At 49.5% G+C, this 15,113-nt stretch overlaps 1 protein-coding gene across 9 annotated transcripts in view; it reads left to right on the forward strand.

The window, feature by feature from the left end:
• Window positions 1–15,113, forward strand: part of LOC140421308 (uncharacterized) — an 834,768-nt gene that overhangs the window by 361,999 nt on the left and 457,656 nt on the right. For all 9 annotated transcript variants that reach the window (XM_072505936.1, XM_072505941.1, XM_072505940.1 and 6 more), the window contains exons 26-29: window positions 1,950–1,991; window positions 6,827–6,868; window positions 10,654–10,695; window positions 13,930–13,971. In XM_072505936.1, the coding sequence (XP_072362037.1) occupies window positions 1,950–1,991; window positions 6,827–6,868; window positions 10,654–10,695; window positions 13,930–13,971 (168 nt within the window). The remainder of the gene's footprint in view (window positions 1–1,949; window positions 1,992–6,826; window positions 6,869–10,653; window positions 10,696–13,929; window positions 13,972–15,113) is intronic.

Genomic DNA, 15,113 nt, shown 5'->3' on the forward strand with positions numbered 1-15,113 from the left:
AGTTCAAACTCCCTCTCTTTATATTTCGCCCTGATCTGTATCTCCCTTTCTTTTTCGTTTTGTTCTGCTGGGGCTATTCTTTCTTTTCTCCTTTCTTCTCTCTCCTTTTCTTTTTCCTCTCTCTCTCTTTCTCTTTCTTTTTCCTCTCTCTCACTCTCATATGCCACCCGCTTTAATTCCTTCTCATGTTCCATTTGTTTAATTTACAACTGAATTTTTGCCATTTCCAGTGAGTCAAATTCTATCTCAGGCAAATTTAAATGCTTAACCACCGCCATAATTACCTCATCTTTTCGCATTTTGTCAGGTAACTGCAATGTTCTTGCCAAATCTAACAGTCTGCTTTTCGTTTCTGTCCGGAAGGTACAACGTGTGACATTCTCCACCCCCAAAAACTTCCAAGCCTCTGAAAGAGCCATTGTTCACAACACTCTCCCCACTTAAACTAAAATACCACACCGGAAAAACAACAATCCTTCACTGTCTTTAAGTTTACTAAAGCCATTCCAATAGGTAGAATTTTATCCCCCTCGAGCCCCCAATTGTTATGGACGAGGCGTTTTCAGAACCCCAAAATGTATCATGGAGTTCAACCAACCTCTCCCTTTAATGTATTTATTGCTTTTCCTAGCACACGGCTTTTTCCCTAGGTGTGGGATTACAATTATGGACACGTGGGTTTTTAAACACAAAACACTGCTTATTCCATGAAATCAACTTAACATCTCAAATAAACATTGGATCTCTTAACACCCCTTACTTCAAAGATAACTCAGAAAATATTGCAACAGTAAATAATTCCTTAAAATGTTCCTTCAAACTTCCAAGAGACTTAACACCTTTAAACAAAATCACATCAGGTTAAAGGCTTTACGTTAAATCACCCAAATGATCCAGAGATGGTCTTTTATGGCAGAGATCACAGCTCACTGCAAAACACAGACACACACCAGCTCTTTTCAAAACCGAAACTAAAAACCTGCACAACTATACTGCAAAATTACTGACCTGACCTCAGCCCCACACACTCTCTGACATCACTGTTTTCGTAAAGGTACATTGCTTAAACATCCATGTCTTAAAAGTACTCTCACAGGTTCGATTCCCGGCTTGGGTCACTGTCTGTGCGGAGTCTGCACGTTCTCCCCGTGTGTGCGTGGGTTTCCTCCGGGTGCTCCGGTTTCCTCCCACAGTCCAAAGATGTGCAGTTTAGGTGGATTGGCCATGCTAAATTGCCCTTAGTCTCCAAAATTGCCCTTAGTGTTGGGTGGGGATACTGGGCTTTGGGGATAGGGTGGAGGTGTGGGCTTGGGTAGGGTGCTCTTTCCAAGAGCCGGTGCAGACTCGATGGGCCGAATGGCCTCCTTCTGCACTCTAAATTCTATGACAATTATCATAAAGATCTCTAATAGGCCATTCCAAAGCGTTCTCTTTTCTCAGGCAAGATTCCCAATGTGTTAAACATTTCCTGATAATTATACCCTCTCAGTTCTGGAACCATCAATTGCAGCTTCCCAGGTAATTTGTTGATCTGTTGTTGCTATCAGACCCGTCAGTTGTGACTTGGTGAGTGACATCCTCTTCTCTGCGTCACAAGGTTCAAGCCTCACTCCAGACACTTGAGCACAACACTGTAACATTGATGGGTTTTGTATCTGACGTTATGTCACAGATGTTTACCCTGTCAATACCGAGCATGCTGCCACCTACAGGTACAGAGAACACTGCACCACTCAGAGGGCTGGCAGTTCAGCCGGGCCAATGGGAGGAGTGGTCAGTGCAGGATTGTACTGGGAAGAAGAGGACATCACAGAAGTAGCTCATTCGGCCAACAAGATAACCGGGTTCTCGAGATGCTGGGACCAGTCAGGCAGACCAACATCTTGTAACTTGTAACAAAATCATCTGTTGTTGCAATAAATATTCCAATTGTTCTTCAATTCCTGCAGGATTAGTTGAGGTAGAAGAGCGAGGACCTGTACAAGTACCAGGTAAACATTCAGTTCTTGTCTTTCTAAATCATTTGCGGGATGAACCATCCCTAACTGCCCTTGTCAAGGGGGTGGTGAGCTGAGTTCTTAAACATTTGTCAATCCATGTGGTGTAGGTACACCCACAGTGCTGTTAGGGAGGGAGTTCCAGGATTATGACCCAGTGACAGTGAAGGAACGGTGACTATATTTCCAAGTCAGGATGGTGAGTTGCTTGGAGGGGAACTTCCAGGTGGTGGTGTTGCTCTTGACGGCTGGAATGGGAGCAGACGTGGGTTTGGTTAATGCTGCCTAAGGAGCCTTGGTGGGTTATAGACTCAGAGAGTTTTTACAACCCAGAAAGAGGCCCTACGGCCCCTAGTGGCCATCAAACACCTGCAGTGTATCTTGTAGGCGATGCACACTGCTGCCACTCTGTCGGAGGTGGAGAGAGTGACTGCGGATGTGAAGCGGGGATGTTGGCCCGTAGCTTGTGAGGGAGAGCACTCTGATGCTGTGGGGGCTGGGGGACCTGATGCTTCCGGAGGGGGGGGGGGTGGCATTGATGCTTGTGGGGGGGGGCTGATGTTTGCGGTGGGGGGGGCACTGATACTTGCGGTGGGGTAGATACTTGCGGGGGTCTGATACTTGCGGGGTTGCTGATACTTGCGGGGTTGCTGATACTTGCGGGGGGGGCAATGATGCTTCCGGAGAGGGGTGGGCACTCTGCTTGCGGGGGGGGCCACTGGTGGGGGCGGGGGGCCCTGTTGATCGTCGGAAGGAATAAGCGCCAATACTCTCAGGGGTGGGGACACACAATGCTTTTGGTGGGGGAGGGGTGGGGGGGTGATTTGTGCCCAAATGGTTGCGGGGGTGGAGGATGTCCTGCTGATTGTGGGGGTGGGGCTGCCTCCTCATACCTTTGTGTGGGGGGGAGCATGAATGCTTGGGGAGGGTGGGTTGCCTGGGCGGGGCTCCGATGAGTGGGAACCCTGTGCTTGCGGGGGTGGGGTGGAATGGGAGCCCCGCTGATTGTGGAGGATGGGTTGTACCCAGATGTCTGCCTGGGGAAGGGGTGCCTCGATGATTCTCGTGGGGATGCATCGACGTTTGTGGGGGGAGGGGTGCTGTGCTCCGACGCTTGTGGGTCAGGGGGGAATGGTTGCACCCTGATGATTTTGTGAACGTTGGGGGGGGGGGGGGGGGGTGCATGGGCGACCTGATGATTCTGCGTGGGAGCGGAGTGGGCGCGCTGTTTGTGAGCGAGGAGTTTGCACCCCGATGCGAGTAGAGGGTTTGGTCATTTTTGGGGATTGGGGTGCATGAATGCTTTGTGCTGGCGGGGGCACCTCGATTCTTGCTGGGGTGGTTCCCCCTGTCTGTGAGGGGGGGTGGTGAGGTGGAGTTTCTTTTTATTGACGTGCAGATTACCCTTTAAAGATGGCGTCCCAATCTCTCAGCCCCTCCCCATTAGCATGACGGTGAAAGCCACGCCCCCAGATCCCCTTTGCAGAATGCACTAAAATCTGGAGAGAAAACTGGGCTGTGCGGCTGGTGAGCTACACGCCGGTGTCCCTGCCTCAGCCTCCGCTGTGTACACTGAGGGGAAGATTCCACCTTTTCTGTCATCCAGCTTCCTCTCAAATACATCTGTGCTATTTGTCTCCTGTGGTAGCGAGTTCCACATTCTTACCACGCTTTGAGTGAATACGTTTTTGGGCAGCACGGTAGCGCAAGTAATTAGCACTGTGGCTTCACAGCGCCAAGGTCCCAGGTTCGATTCCCCGCTGGGTCACTGTCTGTGCGGAGTCTGCACGTCCTCCCCGTGTGTGCGTGGGTTTCCTCCGAGTGCTCCGGTTTCCTCCCACAGTCCAAAGACGTGCAAGGCCATGATAAATTGCCCTTAGTGACCAAAAAAGGTTAGGTGGGGTTATTGGGTTACGGGGATAGGGTGGAACTGAGGGCTTAAGTGGGTAGATGCAGGCTCGATGGGCCAAATGGCCTCCTTCTGCACTGTATGTTCTCTGTTTTTCTGGAATTCCCAACCGGATTTATTGATGATTAATTTTCATATACACCTTCCGGCTTCTAACTTGCCCACATGTAAACATTTGTTTTCCCATAATAATAATAATAATCTTTATTATTGCCACAAGTACGCTTCCGGTTATGGACCAGGGTTTAGAAAACTCCAAAATACATCATGGAGTTGACCTGACGTACAACTGTTTATTGATTTTGGTTACGATGATCACAAGAGGCTGCATTTCAGGTGTTATTCAACAGGATTCTTAGGCGCTTTTAAACAAAAACAAGCTTTATTTAATGAATTTAGTTCACATTTTTATAAACACACACAGCAAGAACTTTTATCAACTGCAAACATAAAGATCTCACACAGCTACAGTAGTCTATGTATATAGCACTTGTCATGTGAGAGTACCTTTAAGACATGGATGTTTAAGCAATGTACCTTTAAGAAAACAGTGATGTCAGAGAGTGGGTGGGGCTGAGCTCAGGTCAGCCATTTTGCAGATTTTTAGTTTCAGTTTAAAAAGCAGTGTGTGTGTGTCTGTGTATTTCCAGAGAGCTGCAAGTTTTGAAAAGAGCTGGGTGTGTGTCTGTGTTTTGCAGTGAGGCTGGATTTCTGCCATGAAAGATTATCTCTGGATCATTTGGGTGATTTAAAGTAAAGCGTTTAACCTGATGTGATTTTGTTTAAAGGTGATAAGTCTCTTGGAAGTTTGAAGGAACATTTTAAGGAGTTATTTACTGTTGCAATATTTTCTGAGTTATCTTTGAAGTAAGGGGTGTTAAGAAATCCAATGTTTATTGAAGATGTTCAGTTGAGTTCATGGAATAAACAGTGTTTTGTGTTTAAAAACCACTAGTCCATAATTGTAATTTCACATCTGGGGAAAAAGTCGTGTGTTGGGAAAAACAACAAATCTATTAAAGGGAGAGGTTGGTTGAAATCCATGATACATTTTGGGGTTCTGAAAATGCCTCGCCCATATCACACTTAATTAATTCCCCATTAACTGTTCCAATGCAATAACAAAATCCAAGTAAAACTAGAAACCCCTTTCTCTTGGTGTGGCCCAGCACACGACACTCTTGCTGGTATAAGACTTGTTAGTGATGCTCTGTTGCTCTTTTCAAACAGCAGGTTTTAATTCCATCCAGAAAGCAATTATCTCTTTCATGTTATCAAGTAGCCTGGAACAGCTTTTAAAAAATGACAGACAAATACATCTTTCAACTTGTGCAGTTCAAACTAGTCCAAAACTCAAAGCGAAAGTAAACCCACAGAGCCACAGCCCAGCTCCACCCACAAAATTACACCACTGAAGCCATGTGATAAGACAAAAACATTTCTTAAAGGTACACTCCCATAGCATTACATCAACACTGCAATGAAGTTATTGTGAAAATAACTTCATTGCAGTTTGCATGTCATCTGCATTAAAGCTTTTCATTATCTTAAAAATCTCTGATAGGCCATGCTACAGCAGTTAGATGGTGGAATTGCTACTGTTGCTTCGCAGCGCCAAGGACCCGGGTTCGATTCTCGGCTTAGGTCACTGCCTGCGGAGTCGGCACGTTCTCCCTGTGTCTGCGTGGGTTTCCTCCGGGTGTTCTAGTTTCCTCCCCCAAGTCCCGAAAGATGTGCTTGTTAGGTTAATTAGACATTCTGAATTCTCCCTCAGTACCTGAACAGGTGCCGGAATGTAGCGACTAGGGGATTTTCACAGTAACATCATTGCAGTGTTAATGTAAGCCTGCTTGTGACACTAATAAAGATTAGATTAAAATTAGTTTTCCCATTGCCAGAGGCATCACAATACAATTTGAGATAGTGTTATGGGCCAGGGCTTAGAAAATCCAAAGGGTATTTGAAGTTCACCTGACCTACAAACTTTATGTTGAGTTTGGTTAGGATGGGCACAAAACCTTCACTGTAGGTTTTAATCAAAACAAGGTTTATTCCAGGAATGTAGTTAACACATATATAAACACTGCAAGAATGTTTAGCAATTACAAACATAAAGACACCCACAGCTACAGCATTCTATGTATGTAACACTTAATGAGTTCCCCCTTAGCTGTTCCAATTCAACAACAAAATCCAATTAAACCAAAACCTCTTTTCAAGGGAGTGGCCCAGCACACTTTATTCTTGCTTGAATGGTTCTGGTCCTTTCCCTGAAATTCTGATCCCGTTCCAAAACGCAGATACAAACTCCATCCGGAAAACAATTATATCTTTAAAGTTACCAGGGTCGTTAGCCACAAACAATGGGCTTTTTACTGGAACAGCTTTTGAAATGAAAACAGAGAAACAGGGAAAACACGTCTTTCTGCTTCTGCAGTCCACAGCAGTCAAACTGAAACTGACCATGAAACCCCCTCTCACCTCACAGCCCAATGTGCTACAAGTCACATGATAAGAGATGAAACCTTTCTTAAAGGGACACTCGCATGACAATAGAAAGTTATAACCCAAACAATGGGCTGAGAACTGTGGTGACGACGCTGCCTTGGCCGTTTTTACAAGACCCCCGGCTGCATTTTGTGGCAGTCAGACACCCAGTGAGTTGACTTGTGACTCCCGTCCCTTGAAAGGGACTGCTGACCACTCAGAGGGCTGGCAGTTCAGCCGGGCCAATGGGAGTGGTGGTCAGTGCAGGATTGTACCGGGAAGAAGAGGACATCACAGAAGTAGCTCATTCGGCCAACAAGATAACCGGGTTCTCGAGATGCTGGGACCAGTCAGGCAGACCAACATCTTGGAGCTTGTAACAAAATCATCTGTTGTTTCAATAAATATTCCAATTGTTCTTCAATTCCTGCAGAATTACATGTGGTAGAAAGGCCAGCACGTGTAAGAAGACCAGGTAAACATTCCGTTCTTTTTTTAACAATTAAGCGTTGTCCCGTAGCTTGTGGGGGGTGGTGGATCATGATGCTTGTGGGGGGGGGTGGGGGGGCCCTGATGCTTGTGGGGGGGGCACTGATGAGGGCGGGCGGGGGAGCCTGATTCTTGTGGGGGGGGTGCCGGATGTTTGCTGGGGTGCGGGCCCTGATGATTGTGGGAAGGAGAAAGGCGCGCCAATGCTTTCAGGGGTGGGGACACACAATGCTTTTGGTAGGGCGGGGTGGGGGGGGATGGGAATCGTGCACCAGTGGTCATGGGGGTGGAGAACGTCCTGATAATTGTGGGGGTGGGGACTGCCTCCTCATACATTTGTGGGGAGGGTGGGTTGCCGTGCTTGTATTGGGCAGGGCTCCGATGCTTGATTGGGTGTGGGGGGAGTGGGCACCCTCTGCTGGAGGGGGGGAGGAGGAATTGGAGCCCCAGTGATTGTGGGGGACGGGATGTGCCCCAATGCATGTGTGGGGGTGGTGCCTCGAGGATTCTGTGTGTAGAGTGGGGGGCGCCGGTGGTGGCACCCTGATGGTTTTGTGAACGTTGGGGGGGGGGGGGGGTGCGTGGGCGACCTGATGATTCTGCGTGGGGGCAGGGTGGGCGTGCGCTGTTTGTGAGCGAGGAGTTTGCACCCCGATGCGAGTCGAGGGGATGGTGGTACAGATGCTTGTGGGGATGGGGGTGCATGAATGCCTTTCTGCCGGCGGGGGCACCACGATTCTTGCTGGGGGGGGGTGGGGGGGTTCCCCCTGTCTGTGAGGGGCTGGTGAGGTGGAGTTTCTTTTTATTGATGTGCGGGGGACCCTTCCAAGATGGCGACCCAATCTCTGTCAGCCCCTCCCCACTAGCATGACGGTGAAAGCCACGCCCCCAGATCCCCTTTGCAGAATGCACTAAAATCTGGAGAGAAAACTGGGCTGTGCGGCTGGTGAGCTACACGCCGGTGTCCCTGCCTCAGCCTCCGCTGTGTACACTGAGGGGAAGATTCCACCTTTTCTGTCAACCAGCTTCCTCTCAAATACATCTGTGCTATTTGTCTCCTGTGGTAGCAAGTTCCACATTCTTACCACGATTTGGGTGAATACGTCTTTCCTGAATTCCGTACAGGATTTATTCATGACTAATTTTCATATCCTTCCTCTGGCTTCGAACTTCCACACATGTAAACATTTTTTTCCATGTCCTCTGCATCAAAAGATCTGATAGGCCATTCTAGTGCAGGTCGATGGTGGAGCTGCTAAAATGAGTTTTCCCATTGGCAGAGGCTGTCACAGAGGAATCTCAGTGTAATTTCAGACAGAAAGTTACAACCCAAACAATGGGCTGAGAGCTGTGGTGACGACCCTGCCTTGGCCGTTTATACAAGACCCCCGGCAGCATTTTGAGGCAGTCAGACACCCAGTGAGTTAAAAAAAAAATTTTGAGTACCCAATTCATTTTTTCGAATTAAGGGGCAATTTAGCGTGGCCAATCCACCTAGCCTGCACATCTTTGGGTTGTGGGGGCAGAACGCACGCAAACACGAGGAGAAAGTGCAAACTCCACACGGACAGTGACCCAGAGCCGGGATTGAACCTGGGACCTCGGCGCCGCAAGGCAGCAGGGCTAACCCACTGCACCACCGTGCTGCCCTACACCCAGTGAGTTGACCTGTGGCTCCCGTCCCTTAAAAGGGACTGCTGACCACTCAGAGGGCTGGCCGTTCAGCCGGGCCAATGGGAGTGGTGGTCAGTGCAGGATTGTACTGGGAAGAAGAGGACATCACAGAAGTAGCTCATTCGGCCAACAAGATAACCGGGTTCCCGAGATGCTGGGACCAGTCAGGCAGACCAACATCTTGTAACTTGTAAAAGGCGAACAAAGTCATCAGCGAGGAAGGATCTAAAGAGAGAGCTAAGACGAGCAAGGAGGGGACATGAGAAGTATTTGGCAGGTAGGATCAAGGAAAACCCAAAAGCTTCCTATAGGTATGTCAGGAATAAGCGAATGACTAGGGAAAGAGTAGGACCAGCCAAGTACAGGGATGGGAAGTTGTGTGTGGAGTCTGAAGAGATAGGAGAGATACTAAATGAATATTTTTCGTCAGTATTCACTCTGGAAAAATATATTGTTGTGGAGGAGAATGCTGAGACCCAGGCTATTAGAATAGATGGCATTAAGGTACGTAGGGAAGAGGTGTTGGAAATTCTGGACAGGCTGAAAATAGATAAGTCCCCGGGGCCTGATGGGATTTATCCTAGGATTCTCTGGGAAGCCAGGGAAGAGATTGCTGGACCTTTGGCTTTGATTTTTATGTCATCATTGGCTACAGGAATAGTGCCAGAGGACTGGAGGACAGCAAATGTGGTCCCTTTGTTCAAAAAGGGGAGCAGAGACAACCCCGGCAACTATAGACCGGTGAGCCTCACGTCTGTAGTGGGTAAAGTCTTGGAGGGGATTATAAGAGACAAGATTTACAATCATCTAGATAGGAATAATATGATCAGGGATAGTCAGCATGGCTTTGTGAAGGTGACTGAACAGGTAGACGAGGGTAGAGCAGTTGATGTGGTGTATATGGATTTCAGTAAAGCGTTTGATAAGGTTCCCCACGGTAGGCTATTGCAGAAAATACGGAGGCTGGGGATTGAGAGAGATTTAGAGATGTGGATCAGAAATTGGCTAGCTGAAAGAAGACAGAGGGTGGTGGTTGATGGGAAATGTTCAGAATGGAGTACAGTCACAAGTGGAGTACCACAAGGATCTGTTCTGGGGCCGTTGCTGTTTGTCATTTTTATCAATGACCTAGAGGAGGGCGCAGAAGGGTGGGTGAGTAAATTTGCAGACGATACTAAAGTCGGTGGTGTTGTCGACAGTGTGGAAGGGTGTAGCAGGTTACAGAGGGATATAGATAAGCTGCAGAGCTGGTCTGAGAGGTGGCAAATGGAGTTTAATGTAGAGAAGTGTGAGGTGATTCACTTTGGAAGGAATAACAGGAATGCGGAATATTTGGCTAATGGTAAAGTTCTTGGAAGTGTGGATGAGCAGAGGGATCTAGGTGTCCATGTACATAGATCCCTGAAAGTTGCCACCCAGGTTGATAGGGTTGTGAAGAAGGCCTATGGAGTGTTGGCCTTTATTGGTAGAGGGATTGAGTTCCGGAGTCAGGAGGTCATGTTGCAGCTGTACAAAACTCTGGTACGACCGCATTTGGAGTATTGCGTACAGTTCTGGTCACCGCATTATAGGAAGGACGTGGAGGCTTTGGAGAGGGTGCAGAGGAGATTTACCAGGATGTTGCCTGGTATGGAGGGAAAATCTTATGAGTAAATGCTGATGGACTTGAGGTTGTTTCCGTTAGAGAGAAGAAGGTTAAGAGGAGACTTAATAGAGGCATACAAAATGATCAGGGGGTTAGATAGGGTGGACAGTGAAAGCCTTCTCCCGCGGATGGAAATGGCTGGCACGAGGGGACATAGCTTTAAACTGAGGGGTAATAGATACAGGACAGAGGTCAGAGGTAGGTTCTTTACGCAAAGAGTAGTGAGGCCGTGGAATGCCCTACCTGCTACAGTAGTGAACTCGCCAACATTGAGGGCATTTAAAAGTTTATTGGATAAACATATGGATGATAATGGCATAGTGTAGGTTAGATGGCTTTTGTTTTGGTGCAACGTCGTGGGCCGAAGGGCCTGTACTGCGTTGTATCGTTCTATGTTCTATGTTCTATCTGTTGTTAAGATAAATATTCCAATTGTTCTTCAATTCCTGCAGAATTACATCAGAAAAAACAGACAGAATATGTAAGAATTCCAGGTAAACATTCCGTTCTTTTCTTTTTAATTAATTTGTGGGATGTGGGCGTCGCTGACGAGGGCAGAATCTGTTGCCGATCCCTAATAGCCCTTGTCAAGAGGGTGGTGAGCTGAGTTCTTAAACCTTTGGCAGTCCATGGATGTATGTACACCCACAGTGCTGTTAGGGAGGGAGTTCCAGGATTATGACCCAGTGACAGTGAAGGAACGGTGACTATATTTCCAAGTCTAGATGGTGAGTTACTTGGAGGGGAACTTCCAGGTGGTGGTGTTTCTCTTGACGGCTGGAATGGGAGCAGACGTGGGTTTGGACGATTCTGCCTCAGGAGCCTTGGTGGGTTATAGACTCAGAGAGTTTTACAACCCAGAAAGAGGCCCTACGGCCCATAGCGGCCATCAAACACCTGCAGTGTATCTTGTTGGTGGTCCACTCTTTCATCGATGGTGACGTGAGTGTGCGTGGATAGGATGCAGGGGTGTGTCATCCCGATACCTCTGCGGGCAGCCCCCGCCCCCCCCCCCTCCCCGATGCTTGTGGGGAGGGTCAACCTGATGCTTCGGGGTGTTTGCCCCGATGCTTGGGGGGCGAGAGGGGGTGTGGCCAATACCGACTGATGGGATGGGCACATGGATGGTGGTGCGGCGCTCCCCCATGTTCTTCAGTGGGTGGCTCGGAAAGCATCTTGTTAATGGATTTCGGGACACCCTATTAAGATCGAACCCCAATCTCTTTCAGGCCCCAACCTGTCAGAGAGGCGGCAAGAACCAGGCTCCCAGATTTCTTTTGTACAGAGTGCACTAAAACCTGGAGAGAATACTGGGCTGTGCGGCTGGTGAGCTACACGCTCAGCCTCCGCTGTGTACACTCAGCAGAAGATTCCACCTCTTCTGTTGTCCAGCATCCCCTCACATACATCTGTGCTATTTGTCTCCTGTGGTAGCGAGTTCCACATTCTTACCACACATTGGGTAAATAATAATCTTTATTATTAATAATCGCTTATTGTCACAGGTAGGCTTCAATGAAGTTACTGTGAAAAGCCCCTAGTCACCACACTCCGGTGCCTGTTCGGGTACACAGAAGGAGAATTCAGAATGTCCAATTTACCGAACAGCACGTCCTTCGGGACTTGTGGGGAGAAACCGGAGCACCCGGAGGAAACCTACGCAGACACGAGGCGAACGTGCAGACTCCGCACAGGCAGTGACCCGAGCTGGGAATCGAACCCGGGTCCCTGGTGCTGTGAAGTAACAGTGCTAACCACTGTGCTACCGTGCTGTATTTCCTGACTTCTCTACAGGATTTATTAATGTTTTTTAAAAAATATATATTTATTAAAGTTTTTTAACACAATTTTTCTCCCTTACAAACAATAACCCCCCCCTCGTAACAAAAAAAAAACGAGAAATCGCACAGAGCAAGATATATACATGGCAAAATGATATATTTACACAGCTTTGTACACTGGCCCTCACCCGTACGTGCCAGTTTCCCCAACCCTTCATGTTATCTCTTGCTCATCCACCCTCCCAGGCAGTCCCCCCTTTCCCCCCCCCCTCCCAGGGCGTCCCCTCCACCGCCCCCCCCCCCCAAGGTTGCTGCCGCTGCTGACCGACCTTCCTCTAACGCTCCACGAGATAGTCTAGAAACGGTTGCCACCACCTGTAGAGCCCCTGCGCAGACCCTCTCAAGGCGAACTTAATTCTCTCCAACTTTATGAACCCAGCCACATCATTTATCCAGGCCTCCAGGCTGGGGGGCTTCGCCTCCTTCCACATTAGCAAGATCCTTCGCCGGGCTACTAGGGACGCAAAGGCCAGAATGCCGGCCTCTTTCGCCTCCTGCACTCCCGGTTCGTCCACTACTCCAAATATTGCTAGCCCCCAGCTTGGTTGACCCGGACTTTCACCACCTGAGATATTGCTCCCGCCACTCCTCTCCAGAACCCCTCCAGTGCCGGACATGACCAAAACATATGGACATGGTTCGCCGGGCTCCCTGAGCACCTTCCACATCTGTCCTCTACCCCAAAGAACCTACTCAACCTCGCCCACGTCAAGTGCGCTCTGTGGACCACCTTAAATTGTATCAGGCTGAGCCTGGCACACGAGGAGGAGGAATTAACCCTACCTAGGGCATCAGCCCACAGACCTTCCTCAATCTCCTCCCCCAGCTCCTCCTCCCATTTGCCCTTCAACTCTTCTACCAGTGCTTCCCCCTCTTCTTTCAACTCCTGGTGTATTTCCGACACCTTGCCCTCCCCGACCCATACACCCGAGATCACCCTATCTTGAACTTCTTGTGCCGGGAGCAACGGGAATTCCCTCACCTGTCGCCTCACAAAAGCCCTCACCTGCATATATCTAAAGGCATTTCCCGGGGGTAACTCGAACTTCTCCTCCAGTGCCCCTAGGCTCGCAAACGTCCCGTCGATGAACAGGTCCCCCATTCTTCCAATCCCCGCCCGATGCCAGCTCTGGAACCCCCCCGTCCATCTCCCCGGGACAAACCAATGGTTACCCCTGATCGGGGACCACGCCGATGCTCCCATTGCACCCCGGTGCCGTCTCCACTGGCCCCAGATCCTTAGCGTTGCCGCCACCACCGGGCTCGTGGTATACTTTGTCGGCGAGAGCAGCAGCGGTGCCGTCACCAACGCCCCCACACAAACCCCATAATACTCCTGCTCACTCTCTTAAAAAAGGCCTTAGTGATCACGATGGGAAGGCACTGAAACACAAACAGAAACCTCGGAAGGACCACCATTTTGACCGACTGCACTCTACCCGCCAGCGAGAGCGGTAACATGTCCCATCTTTTGAAATCCTCCTCCATTTGCTCCACCAACCTCGTCAGATTCAGTTTATGTAGGGTCCCCCAACTCCTGGCTATCTGGATCCCCAGATACCGAAAGCTCCCCTCCGCCCTCCTCAGCGGTAGGTCCCCTATCCCTCTTTCTTGGTCCCCCGCCTGTAATACAAAGAGCTCACTCTTCCCTACATTGAGCTTATAGCCCGAAAACTCCCCAAACTCCCTTAGAGTCTGCATGACCTCCACCATCCCCTCCATTGGATCCGCCACGTACAGCAACAGTAGCTCATTCGGCCAACAAGTTAACCGGGTTCTTGAGATGCTGGGACCAGTCAGGCAGACCAATATCTTGTAACCTGTAATAGGCGAACAAAGTCATCTGTTGCTACAATAAATATTCCAATTATTCTTCTATTCCTGTAGAATTACATGAAATAGAAAGGCCAAAATATGTACGAAGACCAGGTAAACATTCCTTTCTTTTATTAATTAATTTGTGGGATGTGGGTGTCGCTGACGCGGGCAGAATTTGTTGCAGATCCCGAATTGCCCTTGTCAAGGGGGTGGTGAGATACGTTGTTAAACCTTTGTCAGTCCATGTGGTGTAGGTACACCCACAGTGCTGTTAGGGAGGGAGTTCCAGGATTATGACCCAGTGACAGTGAAGGAACGTTGACTATATTTCCAAGTCAGGATGGTGAGTTACTTGGAGGGGAACTTCCAGGTGGTGGTGTTGCGCTTGACGGCTGGAATGGGAGCAGACGTGGGATTGGCGATGCTGCCTCAGGAACCTTGGTGGGTTATAGACTCAGAGAGTTTTTACAACCTCGAAAGAGGCCCTTTTGCCCAGTGTGGCCATCAAACACCTGCAGTGCATCTTGTAGGTGGTACACACTGCTGTCACTCTGTCGGTGCTGGAGCGAGTGACTGTGGATGGGGGGTGGGGAACCGTCCCATTGCTTGTGGGGAAAGACACTCAGATACCTTTGGGGTTGAGGCACCCTGATGCTAGTGGCAAGGAGGGAAGGAGCCCCGACAATTTCAGGCGTGCTTTTAGCTGGGAACGCAGTGATACTGCCCCACTGGTCGAGCGGGCGGAGGTCGTCCTGATGATTGTGGGGATGGGGACTGTGTCCTCACGCTTTTTGAGGGGGTTACACGAATGCTTGTGGGGAGGGGGGATTGCCCCCTGAGCTTGTGTTGCTGGAGGCTCCGATGATTGTTTGCATTTGGAGGGACGGTGGGCTTCCAGTGCTTGCGGGGGGAGGGGGTGGTGGGGGGAGAGAGGGAGGGATGTGAGTCCAGATGCTTGTGGTGCAGATCGGCCTGATGATGTTGGGGGAGGGGTAACACCAATGCTTGTTGAGGGAGGAGGGCTGCGTCCCGATGCTTTTGGGGTGTGTGGGTGCGGTTCGCCACAATGGTTTTGTGGGCTGGAGGCGTGGGCGCCCTGAAGATTGTGTGGGTGAGGTGGGCATGCCATTGTTTGTTTGAGAGGGAGCTGTACCCCATGCTTGTGGAGGGGGTGAGCATACAGGGACTTGTAGGGGTGGGGCAACCCTGATGCTATTTGGTGACGACCCTGCCTTGGCCGTTCTTACAAGACC

Source organism: Scyliorhinus torazame, chromosome 5, assembly GCF_047496885.1.
Source record: "Scyliorhinus torazame isolate Kashiwa2021f chromosome 5, sScyTor2.1, whole genome shotgun sequence".
Taxonomy (NCBI): Eukaryota; Metazoa; Chordata; class Chondrichthyes; order Carcharhiniformes; family Scyliorhinidae; genus Scyliorhinus; species Scyliorhinus torazame.